At 35.7% G+C, this 23,290-nt stretch overlaps 1 protein-coding gene across 9 annotated transcripts in view; it reads left to right on the top strand.

Moving 5' to 3' along the window:
• Positions 1–22,676, top strand: part of TRPS1 (transcriptional repressor GATA binding 1) — a 239,276-nt gene extending 216,600 nt beyond the window's left edge. For 8 of the 9 annotated variants that reach the window (XM_033126396.1, XM_033126392.1, XM_033126400.1 and 5 more), the window contains 2 exons: positions 12,701–12,823; positions 15,841–22,676. In XM_033126396.1, the coding sequence (XP_032982287.1) occupies positions 12,701–12,823; positions 15,841–16,902 (1,185 nt within the window). In that variant the 3' untranslated portion in view covers positions 16,903–22,676. The remainder of the gene's footprint in view (positions 1–12,700; positions 12,824–15,840) is intronic. The other variant, XM_033126397.1, reaches the window with a different exon arrangement.
• Positions 22,677–23,290: the final 614 nt, after the last annotated feature.

The following is a 23,290-nucleotide window of genomic DNA, read 5'->3' as shown; positions in this document are numbered from 1 at the left end:
TATATGAATATACATATATGGAAGATGTCAAATTACATGTGGTTGTTTATGGACATGAATCATAGCCAGCACCCGAAATTAATTCTTGAGCAAAGGTGTCTAAGTCTTGTGTAATGAAAATACCCATTGTCATATTAATGATAATATATATAATCTATGTGATCACACTGTATGAAAAGAAGAAAACTACCTGGAGCTAGAATGAGTAATAGAACTTGACCTTTGTTGAACTTGACCTACAAAGCATTCCTTTATATAAGAAAAATTCCATGGCCACTGATTCCTTCCCTAAATTTTCACTTAGCTTTTGGGATGAGAAATATATTCTTTGATAAACTCACGAATCTCATGAAAGGGAATGATTTGCCACCAAACTAGTTTATGTAATGAAATCCTTAAAGGTCTTTTGGAACACAGTCAAAAAAGAAAGGAGAGAGAGAGGAGAGAGGTAGTCATTTTTTAAATGCATATGTAATGTGCTAAACTTTCTTTAAGACAGCCACCTATATGTGAGAGTTTTATTCATACTTATTTTCATGTTGTAAAAATAAAATAAATTTAGGGTCCTGTGTATAAGTTTGGTGACTATGTGCTTAAATATGTAGCTATAGATATTAAATTATATATGTGTATATATATAGATGAAACACTCAGTTATGCATTATCTTCTAAAATCTAATATGTATTGATATTCAGTATCTTCTGAAATTAAAAAAGAAGGAATTCAATGTTCATCAGATGCCTGATACATATCAAACATGGCATTCAGTATTCTCCCATACATAATTATATTTATTAATTGAGTTAATTGAGTGTGTGTGTAAATTGAGAGAACTCTAACATAGTAATAAAAATGAATCACAAGGTATTGATGTCTCATTTTCTACCCATTAAAATCAATAATTATTAGTCTGCCATATATAAGGCATTCCTAGGTACTCTTGTTGCTTCATTTCTTTTTCACAGTCTTCTGTCCATGTAGTTAATTATATTGATTCTCAACGATCCAGGAAACCCCTGGAATATTTTTCTCCTTAGTCTAACAACATCATTGGTATTATATTTTAGCCACACTTATAAAATATGATAGCACTTTAGTGAAAATAAAAGCAACTAGCAAAATCTCACTAATGTGTTAGTGCTGAAATATTTCAGTGGATTCATTCCTGTATGTATACATACACACATACAAACACACACACACAAATACACAGCATATACCACTTCTGCTAGTTCTGCAAATTGCTCAGAAGCTCAAGCAAGCAAAGCTTATTCCTTCTCTTTCCTGTCATGTAATAGTCTAAATGTGGTGCAGAATTTGTTAATCTTCTGCTACATTTCACAAAAGTGAAACTGTTTTCAATCTTGAGTCCTATTTTCTGTTACGATGACTGCCATCTATATTTTATGAATAAAGCTTCACTTAAAGTATAATCTTTTGATCACAATATGTATGTGTGCACACATACACACATTTGAACAGAATGTTTATTGAAAATAGCAGTCCTCTCTTCTGATAGAGATTAAATTAAGCTGTCATTAATTAAATGCCTACTATGTGCAATGCACTGATAATACAAAGATTAAATGAAAAAGAGGCCTTTCCTTCAGAAGCCCCTATAGTAGTGACTTGCATATGTAAATAATTGAAATCCAGCACTTTATCCCCTGGACCTAAATGCTAAGAAAGGAGACCTATTTGATGATTTAAGACAATTCAATAGTAAATGAAAATCTAAGGCAGAATTGGCAGTCAAATGTTCCAAAGCTGACAACAAATTACCTCTTATGAAGAAGAGTCATTTTGATATATTTGGGGTAAATTTGGAATAGTACAGGAAAACAACAAAATCAATTTTTTGGATCTCTTTTTTTCTTTTGTGTTTCAATTTCAACTTCTCTGTGAATCTTTATTCAAATATTTTTATTTTAACAGCTTGGTAATTGATCTTTTTTTTTTAATTCATATTACTCCACAATAGGGGAAATGTTACTTCTTTTATGCAAATCACTTTAAAAATTAATTTGGGGTAATTTCTTGTTTTAATTTATTTGCACCTTCTGCAGAAATTGTAAACGGTTTAATAATGTAGGCCTAGAGAAAAAAAAATGATAATGCCAGTAGAGAAAGAACATCAGCATAAGGCAGGGGAAAACAAGTGTTAGAAAAGTTAGTTGCTGTGTTATATTTTCAGAGCCCCTCTTAGGAAATAAAATCTCACTCACCAGGAGGTTTGTATCCCAGGATATGCTTCCGGGACTCAGTATTGGTTTCCTGATTTTGTGGTTCCATGTACAAAATGTCAAAGAACAAAATGATTTTAACGGTTCCTTTTGGTAGGAATGACTGAGGGGTCGTCTTGAGAGTGCTTGATGCAATGAGGTAGTTTTTGCTTTGGTATTTGATATAGTGTGATTAACAAATTCCAGATCACGCAGAAAACCTGGTTCGAGTAAGGTTATTAAGTGCACTTCCCGACCCGAGACACTTCCCTACCCAAGACAGTGTATTGCTTTGCACTGATATGGTAGTACTGGAGGCGGAATATATATGTGTATGTATGTATAAAAGCAAAGACAATCATTGCTTTCTTCTTGAGCAGCTGCAGCCAGTCCCACTAATGGATGTGCAAAAGCAGAAACTGGCAGCACAAGGTATGTGCTCGTTTTTACAGATGGTACTGCAGACAAGTTGGTAATGGAAAAGGAAGTCGTGTACGTGAGCTATTTGAAAGGGGGGGTTGGACAACAGGGGGACAGCCTCTTACAGTACTTTCCTGTGTAATTGACTGTGTGAGTTATTAAAGAAGCAGTTTTCCCATGAAAGATTTCAGTTATTAGAAAATTACATCATTATTGTTAAGGAAATTCATAAGTCCAAGTTGTCTTTTTAAAATAATGTTATTACTTTAAAAATCAGCTTAGAGTTTTCCTGTCTGCACAGTACCTCTCTGTAATAAAATTATCTGTCCATGTTTGGTTTTACCTATAGCAGTCACAGGGTTCTTATGTAAAGATATATCTTCCTTTTGAACAATGACATAATAATACTGGGCACTTATTTTAACTATTGGAAAGGTATATTTTATTTTAACTATTGGAAAGGTATATTTAAATACCCACGATTTTTGTGTCCTGAGGAAAAATGAAATTAAATAAAAACAAGATAACATTTTTACAAGATTTTTTTATAGATTCAAAAATCAAATGAAGTTCAAATTCATTTCCTTTATGTTTTTCTCCCCTCTGTGTATTGAAGTCATAGAGAGTGATATGGTACAAGAAATATTCCCAGTATAGGCTTGTCAAGTTTTAGTCCAAATTGCATATTTGGTATCAGGGTCTCTTGTTGACAGGTTTGGAGTCTCTTAACGTGCTTCTTAACTCTTTTGAACGTCAGTATTTTTAACTCTGTATTTCCACAAGTTTTTTGTTGTTATTGTTTAAGTGGAAATTAGCAGCAATTACCATCCTTCTGCTGAGCAGACTACATTCTGTGTTTTAACATCCAATCTGTACTGTGTCCTCTGAACTTGATAGCCTGAAAAGGGTTTGTTACAGTTAAGAATATTTTGGTCTTTGCTGTTCTGTAATAAAATGGAAATTATAACACACTTGAAAGGCATCTAAGTCAACTCCATAGCTGGATGAAGAACATATATATTTTTACATATATAACAATGGGGTAAAATGTTTTAAGGAAAATAATTATAAATATTTTAATATTATCCAAATCTGAAGAATTTGATAAAATATCTCATTTTTGAGAATGGCAGTGTATTATCTTGAATAATGATGATAGCACACGTTGCAAAAGGTCTCTGTCAGGGAACATACAAATATGTAAAGTAAACCCAGTAAATTGTTACCTGAACCTACGTGTGTACAGAACTTGTCAAAACCCCAGCACCATTTTTCCTGCCCTATGCCCAGCCAAGGCGAATGCAAAAGCAAGCAGAGATCCTAGCTCACAGTTGCCCTCCCGTGCGACTGGCATTCATAGGGGCTAAGTCAGTGGTGTCACTAAGTTCTGCTTTTCAGCAGAGGCTTATTGCACGTACACTTTTTTTCTTTCTTGAGACGGCAGGATCAAAACACATGTACTGCGCCCACCCTCCTTCCCGCACCACTACCTCTCCATCAGCCAAATGCTGCAATCCTCTGGCTATGACTGTATCTATCCACCTCAAAACAGATCGTTGCCATATCTGATCTAGGATGAGTCATTTCTTTCTGGTACCTCAAAACTTGCATAATTTCGATCAGCTGTTAAAGGGTGGTTTGAAGAGATTAGGGTCCTTCAAAGCCAAGCTATGGTGAAATATTTTTGGTAAAAATTCCCCAATTGCCTCTTTAGTAATAGGGCTAAAACATGGTTAAAAACTGCAGCTCCGAAGAGAGGGACACCTGGGTTTGTATCTTAGCTCTACTATTTAGCAATCGAAAAATGTTTCTAAGCCTCAGTTTTCTCATCTGTAAAGTGGAGTGAATAATAATAATAATATAAAAATAATAATACCTGTCTCTTAGGATCGTTTTAAAGAAGTTATATAATGAAATTAAACCTGTTGTGTATTATCCTACACATAATAAGTACTTAATAAATATTAAATGTATGATGGTGATTACTAAAAAAGACACAAAGTAGTCAAACAAGAGAATTCTACCAGATAATTGATTCAAAAATGGTTTTCAGAATACAGTCCTGTGTATTTGCCTAGACTTAAGGACTAGGAAGTATTTTCTGACACTAGCTAAGTCAAAGAATCATTTTCAGTCTTTTGCCACATCAATAAAAGTAGGACAACAATACCTAATAATTTAGTTTGAATCTAAACTGGGAGAGTGTATATGAGGGGTTCTTAACCATGGGATCCATGGGCACTCAGATCCATACAAAATCGTTGGATACATTTTGTAAAGGATGTTCTTTTGAACAGCCTGAAATTACTTGAAAAATATTTAACATATATATATGTTATTCATATATATATATATATATATACACACACACACACACACACACACACACACACACACACACTCTGGGGAGAGTATCTTAAGTTTTTATCAAAAGATTTTATGACTCTCAAAAATGTTAGGAGCCTTTGAGAAACCACTAATGTATATGTAAATACCTTGACATGGTAACACTTCATGGATCAATTATTATCTGTTAGCTAATATGAAAAGAATTACTGATTGCTATTTTCTGTTTCTTTCAAAATAGCCATCATCATCATTATCGATTTACAAAGGCAGCCCTACATAGATAGTATATAAAATAACTGTATTTGTCTCTTTCATTAAGTGCATAGAAGCTAAGCCCTTTGGACTTTAGGCTTTTTCTAGAACACGTTTCTATCACCAAGATTTTTATTTTTTATAATGTAAAGAATTCCCATTATAAATGTGTTTACTAAACATATTTAAATAAATTTATTAGAACAGAATCAATTCTTGTATTTTCATGCTAAAGTTTACTTAAGAGGTACTAAAATTATTTATGCCTCCAAAACGCCTTTTTTGTTTTCCCTTTTTGGTGTCAGATTTTCCCACTGGCATAAAAGAAAGTCCCTATAGAGCAACTCCAACTACTGTCATAGCTGAAGGTGAAAATGGATCCATGGTGGCAGAAATTGAAAGAGTAAGAGACTTAAGTAGTTCTTTTGACAATAATGACTTTCACGTGGAATGAAAAAAAGACAGTGCAGACATAAATTTTCAACCATAGTTTTAGCTATATAAATACGTATCGCCATAAAAGCAAAACATTATTACGGAGACAGCATGGATTAGAACTCTAAAGATCTGGGTTTTCCTAGTCCTGGTCTGTTATGGTATTTTTGTATGACATTGTATGTTTGGTTTCCTCATTATCAAATATATGGGGTCAGTCCAAAGAATGGAGATGGGGTCCCTTAGATCTGTGTAATGAGTTCTTTATCTGTGTGATACATTTCTAAGTTCTGCAAATTTGAAGAATCCATATGAATAATTTAAAGTGTGGGATATACATTGCGAAATCTTAATTTTTCTGGTGTCCCACTCTAAGAGTCACCAGTTGCATCTCAGAAGAAATGGAGCTAATGTGTTTAGCACACTTAGCATTTCCTGATATATTGGACAACTGCCGTGTGGTGACACATCAGTGGAATAAGTCTTCAGCACATTCGTACCTAGGTACATTGTATGATTGCTAGAGTGTGTATTGCCTCATGTCCTGGAACAGAGGTTGTTCCATTGCTCCTAGCCAGGGATGTCAGTTTTGTTTACACTGGTCTCCATTATCATTGCTGATGTGTTGAGGAAGTGAATTTAATAAGCAGGGTAAACAGGTTTTGTTTCCAAACTCTGAGATAGGTGATTATAAGATGGGTGCTTGGCTGAACCTTGTAGAGTCTCTTCAGCTTTCTGGCAAGAAAGCTGAGGGCAAAGAGGGCTGTTTTAAGGCAGGCAAATACTTGCTATACAGTTCATTTCAACTGATTCTTCACAATTTTATTTAGAACAAACGTCAGCCAAGATATTGATATCTATTGTTTCCTGTTGGCAGAGTTCTTTCCCTGCTCTTTCTAAAATACGGGCCAGCTTGTGCTTCTGATAAAATTTTAACTATTAATTTAAAGATATTCATTGTAAGCCACCATCTATTTTTAAGGGGTTTTAGTGCTGCATTCCATATATTCTTTAGGGTCTACTGATACACAGTGAATAGCTGGTTAATTCTATATTGGGGGAATTGGGAGCGCCTTCTGTGTCTCTTGATGGTGAATAATAGTGATAACAACTAAAGTAATACTCATCATTTATTCAACAGTTATTGAATGCTACCATATATATGTACGATAGTAATGAATACATTATTTAACTCATCAACTCTATTGGTAGGACAGTATTATCGATAGGACATTATTACCGATGGACAATAAAGTGTCAGCTTGTTTCCAAAATGATTAGACTATTACCCATGTTTATAAAGGAACTCAGAGTAAGCCCTCTGATTATTAGTTAACTTTCAGCCTTTAAATTAGATTTATTCATGGGAAATACTTTGGTTTCTACAGAAAAGTTTCCATGTAATTTACATGAATTCAACTGTCAATCTTTGTGAACAATCTGTGTCACGTTAACTCCACACTTAGTGTGTTTGTAGCCGATTCTACTGGAAACTCTGAGAGAACAGACCTTATCTGTCATATATATCACTGTAACCCCAGCTTCTAACACAGTGCCAGGCACATGATGGACATTGAATAACTATTCCCAGAACTGAACTGAATTAAAGTTACCACTGAAATTTTATTACTGCAAAATTGTTCCTGAAGGTTCTGTCATAACCATCTGTGCATTTCTCTAAAATGAAATTCACAAAGGAGTCTTGATAAAATCAAATAAACACAGAAATTAAGGAGTTAAAATATTTGAGGCACATCCAGACTAACAGCACATGTATCAAATTTCAGATTGATTTGATTTAAAATGGCTAAGCTATAAAACCATAAAAAAATGTGAGTAAATACTCTGCCCATCAAGGCCTGTTATGTAATTACATGGTTTCAGTATGGTTCTTACTCATAGAAAATTATAATAAAGGATCATTTCTGCACATTCCTTCACCGATGGAGACTTTTAATAACTTGGAGATGAATATTCATGTCTCAAAATGTTAAGCCACTTGAATGAATAATTAAATCAAATTTACTGTTTATTAATCAAATGAAATTGATTCTTCGTTAATAATGAATTTTGAAAACCTTAAAATGCTTGTTTTGGGCTGATCTTCAAATAATAAAATAAGCAATAAAAACATCTGAACCAATTTAAAACTTAATTTATTTTTTTATTTATTTATTTTTTTGCTAAAGTCACATATGGGTTTATCAGCACATATACCAAAGCTTAACCAAGAGTGATATATAACTGACTAATTTAAGCCCCCGAAAAGCAAAACTTGAATTGGAAGCTTTGATAAAAGTCTAACAATAGTGATACCCTACAGTGGTTAGCTATGAACCTAATAACTAAAGGTTGTTTTTCGGTTGTTTGGTTTTTTGTTTTTTTTTTTTTCCGGTAGTTACTTAGTCATTATACTTCTTGTTATACTCTATATAGCAGGAAAAAAAATAGTATGTTGGATTTAAAGTGCATGTTATATTAAGTGATGGATGCGTCCGTCATTTTCTGTTTCAAATCCTGGTATGGATGATTATCCAAATTCATCACCTAAATTGCTGTTGTAAAAATCAATATTGTGGTTATGATACATTTGAAATTTAGAAAGGAAAAGTGATCCAAAGAATTCTCAGTAATTATCACTGAAAAGCACTTGGCTAGGCCAATCACTGGACTGGCCTCCAAATTCCTTACAATTAACTGTTCCTACCACCACCCTTCCTTTTCACACAGGAAATGACCAGCCAACAGAAATAACATGGAGGCAACACAAATGTGACCTAACAGTTACTAGACAAACCATTAAAACTTGCAGTTAAAAAAAAAAAGGCAATCAGTTCCTTGAATTGATTCCAGAATTTTCTCTGTAGAAATTTTCAGTTGAGGGTACTGTCATGTAGATTTGGGTTTTCGGCCAGACTTCCTTCACTCTCGCTCTTCGCTCTTCGTTGACCCCACATAGAAGTAGAAAGTACACCTAGAGAAGGCAAAGGTTGCTGTGACTGGTTTTACATCAGCCTGAGCAGAGAGGAGTGGTGAATATGCCTCTCTGGGATGCCATTGATGTTATCTGCCAGCTGCTTATTTCTATTGTCTCCTCTCCCACAAGTGTCCTTACCTATGGGACTCGATCCTTTTCTCTTCTCCACAAGGTCATAGAGCTACACATACTAGTAACTCTTTAAAACAGTGTGTAAGAAAAGGAAAAACAATCTTAATCGTATTCATACACATACATGCACATATGGAACCATCACGACATATAAATATAATGATCTATAGAAAGGAGAGTCAGAGCTTCGTTGTACCTGACCTTGTATCCTCAGGACCTAAAAAGTGCCTGGCTTCAGCTGTTTCTCAAAAATAAGTGTGGGATTGGAAAATTCATTCTCTTGATTTTATTTTTTACATCATTAGCCATCTCTGTTCAACTGGGGTTAAATTTGTCAATCTGAATGGGAGACATATGAAAGGGTTGTTTTTTAAAAGTTGGGTGTTTTGGGTTTTTTTTCCAAAAATAGGAGTGACTACTAATGATAAAAATAATAGCAGGAGAGATTATCTTCAACTTTATTAATGTGTAGCCACTCAAGATAGAACATTGTCCTATGTGCTTATTACTTAGAATATTTGATGACTGTTAGGAGACATGATTTCTCTCCTTTACAAACATAGTGTAAAAGAATGACAAAATATTGTAAAACTGTGTAGTGCATGATAAACTATGACGAAAATAAGGTCTTCAGTGCCTTTCTTTGTCTTTAACAAGGCCAAGCTTGTTTTTAAAAAGTGGGGCAGGGGAAACTTCTATTCTGCCTTCCTTTGGCAACAGACTGCTTCTCTGCGCTTGATTGGGCTAAGGATATTGATAACTTCACAAGAAACACCTTACTGTGTTCAGCGAGATAACATTGTACACAGTGGGACCAGGTGAGGGTTCTCATCTGTGTTGTATTTAGTGAGAGATGTGGCATAGTTTAGGATTCCGTGGTCACACAGCAAAGGACATTATCCACTGCTCCCACCTTCTCTGCTGCTTGCAGAAATTCCAAGTGCACCAAAAACAAGGTTCTGCACTGCTTACCAAAGTGATAAATTTGTTTAGATGGGAGGTAACTTAATGGGTGAAATATTTCTCACCTACCTCCACTCTCCACCTCCCACTCTCCACCCCCACACAAGCACGCTCCTATTGAATTCTAGGTGTGAACACCTAGATATTTCACTCTGACTCAACTTTCCGTTCTCATATTTGATAAGATTGACTCAAATGAAATACAGTTGATAATATCCAACTATACGTTTTAAGCATATCTAAAATGTTCAATAAGTAGATTAAGGAGATAAAAAAACTAACAAAATATTTTTCTTACAAAAGAAATATAATTGAATCACCTTGACAAACAGCTAACTTATTGAGCATTTACTATATCTCTGGCACAGTTTTAATTGCATCTATTAACCCACATTAATATTCTCAGCAGCTCCCATTTAAAGATGGGGACATTAAAGCATTGAGAGATTAGGTAACTTTTCCAAAGTTGCACCCAGCAAAAGGTAGGAACATATTTTGAATACAAGTAGTGTGATGCCTAAATCTGATTATTAACCTCCATGCCACCCGGACTCTGAGAACGTGAATCCAGGGAACTCCGGATGTATTTAAAATTAGATACAGTTTACCTAAAATATAGCAGCCTTTATTGGAGCAAAAGTGCTGCTTACAGCAAGATACGCCTGTGGAAACGGGTGCTGTAATTTCAGGATTTTTTGCTCTAACTAATGAAGGGCATTTTTCTTTGCAAGAGAATTAAGCACAAAATTGTGCAAGGATTGAAACACTCTCTGAAACCAGGATTACACCCACTTTGGCAAGCTGTATCAAGCACCCAGGGCAGAAGGAAAGAAAAGCAGGCTGGAGTGACTGGTTACACATTCACATTTGAGCCTCTGCCACATATGTGGGTTACTTTCCAAATGGACATTTACATCGCCTTTATGTGAATCAAGTTGGCGTTTATTTGCCAAACGTGTTATTTAGATCTAGGAAAAAAGACAGCGTGGCCCCAGGGAAATTTCACAATTATAACCTAACTAGATTCCCCAATCTACTTTGGATAAAGGGGGCCCCTGAGTGTTTGATAAACACAACCTCTAATAGCTCATTGGTTTTCAGGAAGCAGCGGTCTCTACTTTTGCAGTCGGTTCCAACTGGGGTTGTGGACTGACACCCAATGTTTGCTGTTGATCTTGTTGGGCTTTAGAAACACATGATACATTCCTGGTCCTGACTTGGGAGGAAGAAGAAAAAGGGGAGCCAGAGATTATCTCTGTGAAAAAAATCTAGCTTTTATTACATCACCTAAAGTAGCACAACCTGCTACACTAATGAAATCGTGTTCTTGGTTGAAAAGGGCAATTGTTAGCCTGACTTTGTGCTCACTAAAAACATTCCCCAACCTTGTTAAATTATTGCTCTCATTTCAGATTTTTATGGCTGTGCAGCTTACCAGCCCTCATTTCTTTACGTTTCATTCATTTTCCTTGTATTGATGATTAATGGAGGATGTCGAATGTTAGAGTGAGCAGGCATCAGCAATTGCAAGATCATAATTAGTTTAGCTGACGAGGGCCTCTGATAGCACTTGCATCTGGATGGAAAAATTACCCTATAGGGAACTGGCTGCTCACCAGGTCTTTTTAGTGATACATTGTGAAACACCCGATGAATCAAATGCCCTTTCAATGCCAAGAAAGTGTTCCAGTCTTGAAGCCAAAATTATGTCTGCAGAAAGCTTTCCATTTGAAATGTATCAGAGTACAATTACAACCATTGTATTTTCTTGGCAGGGATACTACTGGTCTACAGTATGGACTCAAGTTAAATAAATTGACTAAATTTTATGAATCCCTGAAATTTTGACTTACAGTGTTTGTAATTTTAAATTTAGAATAAAATTGGGTTCCAGCAAGACTTTTTCCACTCCTTATCTAACATTCATATTTTATCATTAAAGGCTTTGCTTCCTAGAGAAAGGAGAGCTGAGTTGCAATTCAGGCTGCCTTTTTTTTTTTTTTTTTCTTTTTTTTTTCAGCAAGAGAATTCCATTTCCTGCCTGTTAGTATTTGCGCCTACAAACACAGCCTGACTTTTGTTTCAGTGAGAAGTTTAATGGAATCATTAACTTGATAGCAAGAATGGAACAAGCAATACTAATTATCTACTTTTAAGTATTCTTAGATTATTTTTGAATCTGGCGATTTACAGAATTCAGCCCACTAACATCAATTTGTGTTCGGAAATGCTTGTGATTTCCAAGTCTGAGTCAAATAAAATAATTAAATAGCCGTTGATGGGACTATGTTGTATGCTCGAAGCCGGCATCTCAGAAGGGTTCTCGTTAGTGATCACTTCTAGTTGGCTGAAGTTTCTACTGGTTCTCTTAACTTTGGGAAATAGAGGGTGTTGTGTTCTCCTTCAGATTTCACAAACCAAAGACCTCAATTGAGTGTCTTATATTCTCTTAAACTTACGTTTCATGAATGACACACAAAAAGACACAAATCGGGTTTAATTGTGCATGGTTTACATGCTGCATTTATTCCAAGCTTGACTATATTTTAAAGCCCAGGTGGCATGTGCTCTTCCTTTTCCAAAGTGTATGAAACATATTGCCATGTTCTGTCTTTTGACTTGAGTTTTGACACTTTCAAAAGGTATATTTTTCGGGTTCAGCATTTAGGAGCCATCATTAAAGGCACAAAACCCAAAGTTCAAAAAGTTAAAGCTGCTTTCTGTGAAAAGCCTTTGGTGTTGCACACACCTCATCCATCACTGTAGGGTTAATTATAATGAAAACCAGTGGTGCCTATTAAACACAATTGAACCTGACCTCATTATGAGCGGGGTGGTTTTATACTGCCATTGTTGCTAGTCTAAAGACAAAACTCCTGGGTTGATTTGGTCTAACTCCAGTGATCATGTGACTCACCTCTGACCTTGTGTTTTTTTTTCCCATTTCAGAGGCGCAGAGGCTCCGGTGTTTTCTGTGCCAATTGCTTGACCACGAAGACCTCTCTCTGGCGAAAGAATGCAAATGGCGGATATGTATGCAACGCGTGTGGCCTCTACCAGAAGCTTCATTCGGTAAGAACTTGTTAGACTGTTTCAGGACCAGCCTTATGAAGCAGCCTGGTCTGTGGTGTGATAAGTGCCATTCCCTGGCTTGCAGTGCCTCTCCCCGCGGAGCTTCATACAGTCACTTTGAGTGCACTTGTGATTTATGGTGAAATGTCCTTAGATGTTAACGGGGAGATACGTTTGAGATCATTAGTAATGCCTGATGCTTCTTTTGATATAAAAAGAGGAAAATGATTGATTTCTGGGAACTTCACATATAACAGAACGTCAAACTAATGGTTATCAGAATTTGGTGAACTTAATTTTGGTAGAAAGGAGGCATCTTCAAAGTTCACAAATACACAAAAAATTGTTTTGTGTTCTTTTTTTAAAAGAGGACTCACCCATGTTCAGTATAAAATACAGAGCAGGGAAAGAATGCTTATTTTCAAGTTTACGTTTGGAATTTGCAAATGTCATCTTGGCTGCTTTGAGGGCTGGAGGTTGGGCACTTTAAGAAGAGCGGTTCTGAACTAAGATACGAAAAAGCCAGCTGAAGCTCTGCAATGCTTCCAGTGCACATTTAGGTGAGGTAACTGAGGGCCCAAAGAGCACACATCAGAGCAGAGTAAGGTGTAAAGGTGCTTTGTGTTTTAAGATCTCTGGCTGGCTCCTTTCTATTGGCTTACTGGGCTACCTCCAGTATTTCTCCCCACATTTTAGTTAGAATCCTATAATAAAATATAAACTTGCAAATTCCCTGGTCTGTATATGCATTTGACTCCCTGAATGGTATTTTTTTAGTTTAGAAAGTTTATCTGCTGACAAGAGCTGCCTTTAAAAATAGGAATACCCCATTTAGTAAACAGAAGTCTATTTCCCTGTGCCTTTTTCATTTTGTTTGGCATTTTACCATAGTATTTAGCACAGCCGATGAGTCGATTATAGCTACAGGGAATAAAATTTTAGACAAGATGTCCTCATAAATGGGCCACTGGACTCTCTCTTTAAAAAATGGATACTGCCAACAATACTAATTGGTGGTAAACTATAAAAACCTTAGCTATTAGCATGTAGCTAGTAGAAAGATTTTCCCCACGACTACCACACCACCTTCCTTTTTTTTTTAATGTTCGCCACTTAAGCACAGCAATAAGCTTCCATTTAATGCGTACTGACATTAATGATTTTAATTGAACTCTAGCCAATCGTAGGCCAGGAATTAAACTACTCTTCCAGCTTCTGATAATTTAACAACTGTGATATAAACTAAACTCTTTTTTTACAGTTATTTTAATATTCATCTCTCCAGAGACAAGATGTTTTCAGTTTTGAGTTTTTTTAAATCATGAATTTAAATACATAAACGTTATGCTCACATTTCATGTCAAAGACTGCCACAAAAGTTATGAAAGTTTAAAAAAGATATTAATGCAAATTTCAGGTTTCTTTATGAGGTAGAAACTAAATACTGCATATTTTTATAATACGAATAATGAGCTCTTTATACACCTGAACATTCTGAACAAAATAAATGAACATGGCATATCTAAGGGATGTGTCATTTTTATTCTGAAACCAGTAATTGAATTGTCAGTACCAAGTGTGTTATCTTTCTTTCCTTCAAAAAACCTTCGTGACACTAGACACATTCCAAAAAGGATTTATATTTATATTTTGTTTAATATATAAAAGACACTCTCCTGCATTCCTATTTCTAGGAATAATTCACAAATTACATATTGTATATATTCATATTTTATGGGGAAATTGTTCCTGTTTCAATAATCTTTTAGAACAATCAGATTTTAGTCCATTTAAAGATGCTTACACATTTTTAACTGTAAATATGCATTAATTTATTAAACTTATTCTTTTGATTTTATAAATCAAATTTAGGGCTCTTACTGCAAGTACACTTTTTATTATAGTATTATCTATGGATTTTAGTTATAAAATATAAATACCTTTTGAAGATATACATAAATACCAATCATATAGTACTTAAGCTGAATAAAATACTTAAGCTGAGGAAAAGTCAGCATTCAATTTAAGTACAGAGTACAGAGTTAGAATGACAGATCGGATATTTGAACCAAGACTACACATGAATTTATATTTGCAACAGAAAACAAATGCTTCACCTGTTAACAAGTAAAATCTTCCCTAGTGAATGTAAAATATTATTAAAGGAAAAGTGAGAGATTAGGGGTGGGAAAAAAAACTCCCACTAACATGGCTTTGATTACCTGATAACTTTCCTCATGAATCTGTCAGTTTGATTTTTTTTGTGCTCTGTTATATTTTGTATTCACATTTGCGATTATTTAAAAGAATGTATGCATTAGTTAGCTCAGGCTGCCATAACAAAATACCATAGACTGGGTGGCTTAGAAATATATTTTCCCACAGTTCTGGGGGCTGAGAGTCTGAGATCAGAGTCCCAGCATGGTCGGGGTCTAGTGAGAGCTCTCTTCCTGGCCTTCAGAAGGCCACCATCTCACTGTGTCCTCATTTAACCTTATTTACCTCCTAAAGACCATATTTGCTCCAGATACAGTCACATTGGGGGTTAGAGATTCAATGTATGAATATGGGAGGCACACAATTCAGTCTATAGCAATGCATACTTTTTCCACAGTTGTCATCAAACTCTATCTCTCATGTGACTATGTTGACTCAAAAGTTGAGAAATTTCAGAAAAATCACATTTCTGCCAATAACTCTCTCCACGATTTTATCCCTAAATGAATGCAATTCAAAAAATCCATTGAGTTTGGAAAAGCTGTGTTTAAGTATATTAAAGTTTTCAGTTCCTCCCTGCAAAGATGGGCATGATTTAATTAGGTTAAAAAAAAAAGTGTGCTTTGGTTTCTTCCTCTGGTCCTGCTTAGGGCAAAAAGAGGAGATTTAGTAAATCTATAACATAAAGCCTAGTCTTACTTTGAACTTAAGCATGGTTTCTATTTGTAAGGAATTGCTAATGCATTTTAATGTATTTTTTAATGTTTTCCTTTTATGTATTGTGTGTGCGTTCTCTGCAGACTCCCAGGCCTTTAAACATCATTAAACAAAACAACGGTGAGCAGATTATTAGGAGAAGAACAAGAAAGCGCCTTAACCCAGAGGCACTTCAGGCTGAACAGCTCAACAAGCAGCAGAGGGGTGGTAGTGAGGAGCAGGTCAATGGAAGCCCCTTAGAAAGGAGGTCAGAAGACCACTTAACTGAAGGTCACCAGAGAGAAATTCCGCTCCCGAGCCTGAGTAAATACGAAGCCCAGGGTTCATTGACTAAAAGCCATTCTGCTCAGCCACCAGTCCTGGTCAGCCAAACTCTGGATATTCACAAAAGGATGCAACCTTTGCACATTCAGATAAAAAGTCCTCAGGAAAGTACTGGAGACCCAGGAAATAGTTCATCTGTATCTGAAGGGAAAGGAAGTTCTGAGAGAGGCAGTCCCATAGAAAAGTACATGAGACCTGCGAAACACCCAAATTATTCACCACCAGGCAGCCCTATTGAAAAGTACCAGTACCCCCTTTTTGGACTTCCCTTTGTACATAATGACTTCCAGAGTGAAGCTGATTGGCTGCGGTTCTGGAGTAAATATAAGCTCTCCGTTCCTGGGAATCCGCACTACTTGAGTCATGTGCCTGGCCTACCAAATCCTTGCCAAAACTATGTGCCTTATCCCACCTTCAATCTGCCTCCTCATTTTTCAGCTGTTGGATCTGACAATGACATTCCTCTAGATTTGGCGATCAAGCATTCCAGACCTGGGCCAACTGCAAACGGTGCCGCCAAGGAGAAAACAAAGGCACCATCAAATGTAAAAAATGAAGGTCCCTTGAATGTAGTAAAAACAGAGAAAGTTGATAGAAGTACTCAAGATGAACTTTCCACAAAATGTGTGCACTGTGGCATTGTCTTTCTGGATGAAGTGATGTATGCTTTGCATATGAGTTGCCATGGTGACAGTGGACCTTTCCAGTGCAGCATATGCCAGCATCTTTGCACGGACAAATATGACTTCACAACTCATATCCAGAGGGGCCTGCATAGGAACAATGCACAAGCGGAAAAAAATGGAAAACCTAAAGAGTAAAACCTTAGCACTTAGCACAATTAAATAGAAATAGGTTTTCTTGATGGGAATTCAATAGCTTGTAATGTCTTATGAAGACCTATTAAAAAAAAAATACTTCATAGAGCCTGCCTTATCCAACATGAAATTCCCTTCTTTTATTATTCTTTCTTTTGATGAGTAGGTTACCAAGATTAAAAAGTGAGACAAATGGTCAGTGAGAAGAAAAAAAAAAATGGAAGATGGTAAATAGTCATGTTCTAGAACCTAGTAAGTCAAAACCATCTTGGTGAATGTGTACGGTGGGAACGATCCATGAGAAGTATCATCAGACTATGATAATTATGTTTGTAAAGAAAGATCAAAGCTGTCTAGAATTTGAAAACTTACATATTATAAGTCTAAAGCAGTATTGGGCTGGCCATTGGCTCATTTGTTCAAAAACCCATAAATTGTTGCCTAAATTTACAAGTATCATGAAATCCTAGGCAGGCGAGGAGAAATCTAATCTCCAGGGCAGTGAAAGGAAAATGGCGCCCTCTTACCATCAGTCTCCTCTCATTGACCATGTTTCAGATTTAGACCTAGAAATGAGAGCCCGTGGGTAGGCTTGGTGTGAGATCAGCAAAGAAAAGTGACAGATGGTGGCACAATGTTTTTGGCCAGCCCTGCCTGTACATACACATGCACACCCCCTCTGATATTTTTGTCCTTTAGATGTTCACATATTCCTTTCGAAAGTAGTCCTTTTGTTTGCAATTTAGGTTCATTTTGTCCAAATATATATGCATTTTTAAAACCAATGTCCTCAGTGCTTATGTAGTAATTTTATTTTAGCCAGATATTTTCTTTCTTGTATGTGATGAACCAGTGTGGATTTGTTTTTTAAGCCTCCTCTTGATCACTAATCTCACTTGGCACATTCTAACTAAAGCGATACCCTCAGTTCAAAAGAATAGATGGACACAAAAGTTCAGACCATGGGCTTAATTTGTTTAGAACACATGGTATTTCTCCACAAGGTAACCTGCTGTATTTATTTATTTTCTTTCGGTTAAATATAATTTCCAAGCTTTGTGGTCAGGCAGCGTCTAAGGTTACGTTACCACAGACTGACGGTATGTATACCAATCAATCCCTTCATTAGATTTATACAGATTTAGTTAAGTAGCATTAAATAGGATTCTTAGAAGTATGTCTTCATAGTACTTTTAATACTTAAGGCTTTGTAAAACTATCCATGAAGGGAAAGCTCCTCAGCATAACTGCTCAGGGAAATAGGGCTAAATAACTGAACATTAAATAATTGGTTAAAGGTGCTGTTAGTCGAGCCTCAATGCTTGCTACAAGGATGTATGTACAAGGACTGACTTTAATAATTTGCATTATATTGTCCCAACCAGTAGTTTATTTTTTGCCACGGAGATGTAGAAGATATTACAAGCTACTGGATGCACTGTCAGATTAACTTATTTCATTAAAGAAGTTGGGAGAACAAATAGGAAAAAAAAAAACTTATTTTTCTAGTAAATATTAATGTATTACATTTCAAATAATGGTGCCTGACATATTGAATAATTATTTTCTACAGTGTACGTATGCAACAAAGATATTCCATCATGCATTAGAGTCAGTTCTGGCTCTGCCTAGCTGTTTACATTTGCAAATGTAGCAAACAAGGTAATGAAGCAACTATTTCTATTGCGGTAGATATCTTTTGGTGTGTGTGTGTGTGTGTGTGTGTGTGTGTGTGTGTGCATTAAAATTGTAAACGGTAACATGAAACAAATGAAAGTTCTTGATATAATGGTATGGAAAACAAGAAGGAAATGAAAATATTTTTATGCCTACTTAGGAAAAAAAGGGTAGCACTATTCATTCCAAGTATTTTTTTTTTAATTTTTAAGCTCTTAACTCACATTGTTATGCTTAAAATGATACACATATATCCTCTTTTTATTGCTTTGTCTATGTTTCAGATGAAACATTTCAGAAATTATTTTGATAAGTGCTGCTGGAACCTGCAGCACTGATGTTTTTATTGCATTCTGTAGTCGCATTTGCACTCCATTTTTACATTAATTCGCAGTTGCTTTGTATTGTTTTGTTTTGTTTGGGTTTTGTTTCTTTTTTACAGTGCCAGGTCTTCGGTTCTTAAAATTGGATGGCAGGTAGAGTTCAACCAGATTGTGACTGTTGTAGTGAATGAAGCTAAAAAATGTCTTTCTGATGTTGTGTTGTCATTTCCATTCTTGCATTTTTGTTTTCATGTTGAAAAAAAAGAGAGAGAAAGAGAGACAAAGAAAGAAGGAAAGAAAGAAATCAGGACTAAGCCTTCTGCTTCAGTTTCATTTTTAAAGGGCTCTATTCTGATCTCACCTGTCTGGTAGCTCTCATATTCACATAAACTAAAATAAAGAGGTGGAATGAGGAGCTTTGACATTCAAATTATGTGATGTAATTTATCTTTCTTAGGAATCTAATGAATGCATCTCAAATTTACAGGCAGAGTTGAGAGGTGGCAATTAATAGCTAAAAAAACAGAAGAGACTTCCCAAATAATAACACAGTATTTAATTTTCTTAGTAAAAAGACGAGTAACAAAGTGCACTCTGGCTATCCTCAAGCAACATTATATGTGGACTGCTCAAATCAGCAAAATACCAGAAGTTTGGTTAAGTTGGGCGATGTTACAGGTATGACTTTGGGGGCAAAACAACTCCGTCAGCAGTTTCGTCAGTGTGTCATACACAAACAAGTTGTTCACTTTTGGCATGTATGCCTTTTTATTTTTATCTGATTCATTTTTGTTTTTTTGGGTTTTTTTTCTCAGACAGACTGGGTAGTAATGTTTAGCATTGGAAAATACATATCACTATTCTTGGAATATTTATGGTCAGCCTACTTTCGGTAGAATATTCTTGGATAGCATGGACACGCTAGATCTTATTCTGTATTCCTGTGTTATTGATTTTCATTTTTCTTTTCATTGTTATCCATATTTTGATGGAGAAGAGGTTGGGCTTTTTTAAAAAGATGAAAATTTATCGTAACACTAAAATACCCCTTGTTTTATGACTTTATGAAAAGCCTTTGTTCCATCCTCCATAATATCTTACAAATATGGTTGGTCGTTATTTTTATTTGGTTTTTAGATGTCTGAGTCAATTCCGTTTAAGTTGTGATTTTTAAATGACCTATGTAGGTACTTAATTCTTTTGAGGACTTCCAAGATGATTTAGAAATTTCCCCTCTTGGAAAAGGCTTCCCCTGTGATGAAAACTATACGCCAGCTAAAATTGTATGCCGTTTAAAAATTGTTCTAAGTCCTTTAAAATGACTTGTATAGATTCTGAATCAAGCTTTGGGTCAAAATTTAAGCCAGGACCAGCGCATACATTTTCATTCTCCTTTCCTCACTCTTTCTCCTTTCATCTCTTACCCATATATTGATAATGTTGTTGCGGATAGAAAAATCATCAAGAGCCAGCCCACCTCACCAGGTTGTGGATTGGGAGACACTACACGACTCTAAGTAAATGAGAAAAGGATGGAGCTCTCAACGTTAACACGTTAACTCTGTAGTTCACAAGGGAAAGAGCGTGCCCATTCTTTCTACATGACATATTGAGATGTTCTTTTATAAAAAAAAAAAAATCAACTTTTAAGATAGTGATGTTTTGTTCTAAACTGTTCTCTTTTAGTAACGGTAGATTTTAGAAAACAAGCATGGGAATTCTTTCCTAAGATAATATTAATGAGAAGAAGAAAAAAGTGATTCTCTTTAACAGCTCTTTGTTGAAGCCTGTGGTAGCACATTATGTTTATGATTGCACTTGTGCACATAATCCACCATGATCCAATGCAAATACAGCTCCAAAAATATGAAATGTATATATATTTTTAAAATGCCTGGGGATATACATTTTCCTTGATAAATTGAGGAGTATCAGTACTGCTTAATATTAAAATAATTATTAGCCTCCTACTGTGTGGCTAGCAAAACATCACAAGGTGACCTGTCTTGAGACCTCTGAACTGCCTGTCTGTTTAGTTAGTGAACATTAACACAACTCTGTATAGAGACGGAATGTCTGTCATCCAGTGGTGGAAACATGAAGTAAAGCTGGTGGTCAGCTCCTGTGCTGTATGCCAGCCTTTTACCTAAAGTTTATGTGAACTCACAGCTTCCTGGCTTTGGGTTGAGGGCCATGGCAAAAACAAAAAAAACACCACAGGGCATCTGTGGTGAGCAAGTAGGTAAAAGTTTGCTGACTATCCTAGATCACAGGAGAAAACAAAGAATTCATATTCAACCTGAACATGAAACTAAATGTGCTAACCAAAGGTAGGTACTTTTAGGTGGAATTCTATCAGCGGGCAACTGTATATGAGAAGAGAAGAGAAAGACATGCATCGAGACCTTGAAGGGCTGTGTTATTTTCCCAAAGAAAGACTTGGCCAAGGGCAGAAGGCATGGCTTCTTTCAAGAGCACTTCCTTTTGGTTTTCCAGTTGCTGTTTCATAGAGAGTGGACTCAAGTGTTCCTGATAGCGGTGCAATTGTTTAGAAATCATCCACGGTTATTACAGTAATTAGGACCTTGGGAAGATGCTAGGGTAGAAGTGTGTCAAGTCAGGGATGAAGAAAATGTGAAATTCAACATTGATCCACACATGGAAACTGGATAATGAGTGCTCATGTGTTGTTCTCTTGAAAGGAAAGGTAGAGCCGTAAGCTTCACTTTGTCCTACACCAGAGAAAAGCAAGAGTAATCTTTACGTGGAAATAACATTTAGCCTTCGTCAGAGAAAGTGGTCCTTCAAGACCCCTAAGTCCCAAAACTCTATTCTCATTTTACCCCTGGTTGGTTTTCATTATATGACCTGCAGCAAATCACTTTTTCTTTTTGTGCCTCAGGTTCCTCACCTGTAAAGTGGAAAAAAATATATTAATAATAATAATATTAATAATAATAATGGTAATGTAGTACTTGTTTGTAAAGCACTTTGAGACCCTTGGTTGAAAGGCACCATGGGAGTGCCAAGTATTATTATATGGCCGAGGGGCTTATTTAAACTCTCAGTTCCCAAGGGCCAGGAGAGGTTGGGGTCATTTTTGTTAGAGAGGAGCTGTAAATATCATAACTAGACAGCCTATAGTGTTGGCTATGAAGAGGCAAAACTATTACAAGGCTGATAAAACCATAGTTTCTTAATGGCTACCAACAAGGCAAATATCACAATACGAAATGCCAAATTCCTTAGGGTGGACAATTTGACAACATGGATGATTTGGGGGGTGGGGGAGGGATGGAAGTGGGAAACATCTCAAAATGCCAATGTAAAATTAACTTACAGCAATATTCACCAGCAGAAAATGTCTTTCATATGGAATGATTTCATGTTGCTAAGAAAGAATTCAATTTGTAGTCCTGATTTGAATACTAGAATGTTGGCTATAATAGTTCTGTTCTTACAACACATGGATTTTTTTTTGTTGTTTTATTTAATTTTGTTTTCATAGTGCATGTTCATTTCTACTCACAAACATGTTCTTGGTGTATTTCTTATGCAAACAATCTTCAGGCAGCAAAGATGTCTGTTACATCTAAACTTGAATAATAAAGTTTTACCACCAGTTATACATAATGGCGTTGGTATGGTTTATATGGATTCACTTTCATCTATGTAGCAATAGGAAATACACACCGTTGTAACATATAGACAGGCTCTGGTGAATTGAGATGGTGAAATCAAATCACCACTTTAAAAAATATGACTAAGATTGAAAAAGCCTGGATTCTCTCAACTTGTTTTGTTTTGCTTTGCTTTCTTTCCTTTAACCAATTAATCTCTTATGGATAGATTTTGTGTAAAAAAGTTATAGTTTCTTTAGGAAGATTAACAATAAAAATTGTGTTTATTTCAACATTTATTGAGTATCAAGTATTGAGTGTTGAGTATTGGGTAATAATTATGTTACAATATGTAAAATCTGCTTTTGAAGTTTAACCTTGATTCAGTTCAGTACACCCATATGAATGTGATGTGAAGATCCTGATAAGTCATCGCAAGAATTATATTAATATATGACATGCCTTGTTTGTTTGCTTAAAATGAAATTAATCAGAGGAGGTTTCCTGAAGGATGATTTTGAAAGAGGGAAGAGGCAGAAGAAATCCAGGCAGGAAAGGACCTGAGAACACTCACCCAAGTGTTTTTAACCAACAGGAAAAACACAGAAAGTTTAGGACATAAAGTACATAAATAACTCATTGCTTCAGAAGATTGGTTTTGAAAATGTCAAATTAATTAGTATCTACCCTCCTTGCACAATCTTCACTTCTCATTTTTGTGAACCTAAATTAACAAATCCTTTATTTATTTTTCCTAGCTCTTCGCCCCTG

The sequence above is a fragment of the Rhinolophus ferrumequinum genome, chromosome 14 (assembly GCF_004115265.2).
Source record: "Rhinolophus ferrumequinum isolate MPI-CBG mRhiFer1 chromosome 14, mRhiFer1_v1.p, whole genome shotgun sequence".
In the NCBI taxonomy this organism is placed as follows: domain Eukaryota; kingdom Metazoa; phylum Chordata; class Mammalia; order Chiroptera; family Rhinolophidae; genus Rhinolophus; species Rhinolophus ferrumequinum.
This window is presented reverse-complemented; position numbering and strand designations above follow the sequence as displayed.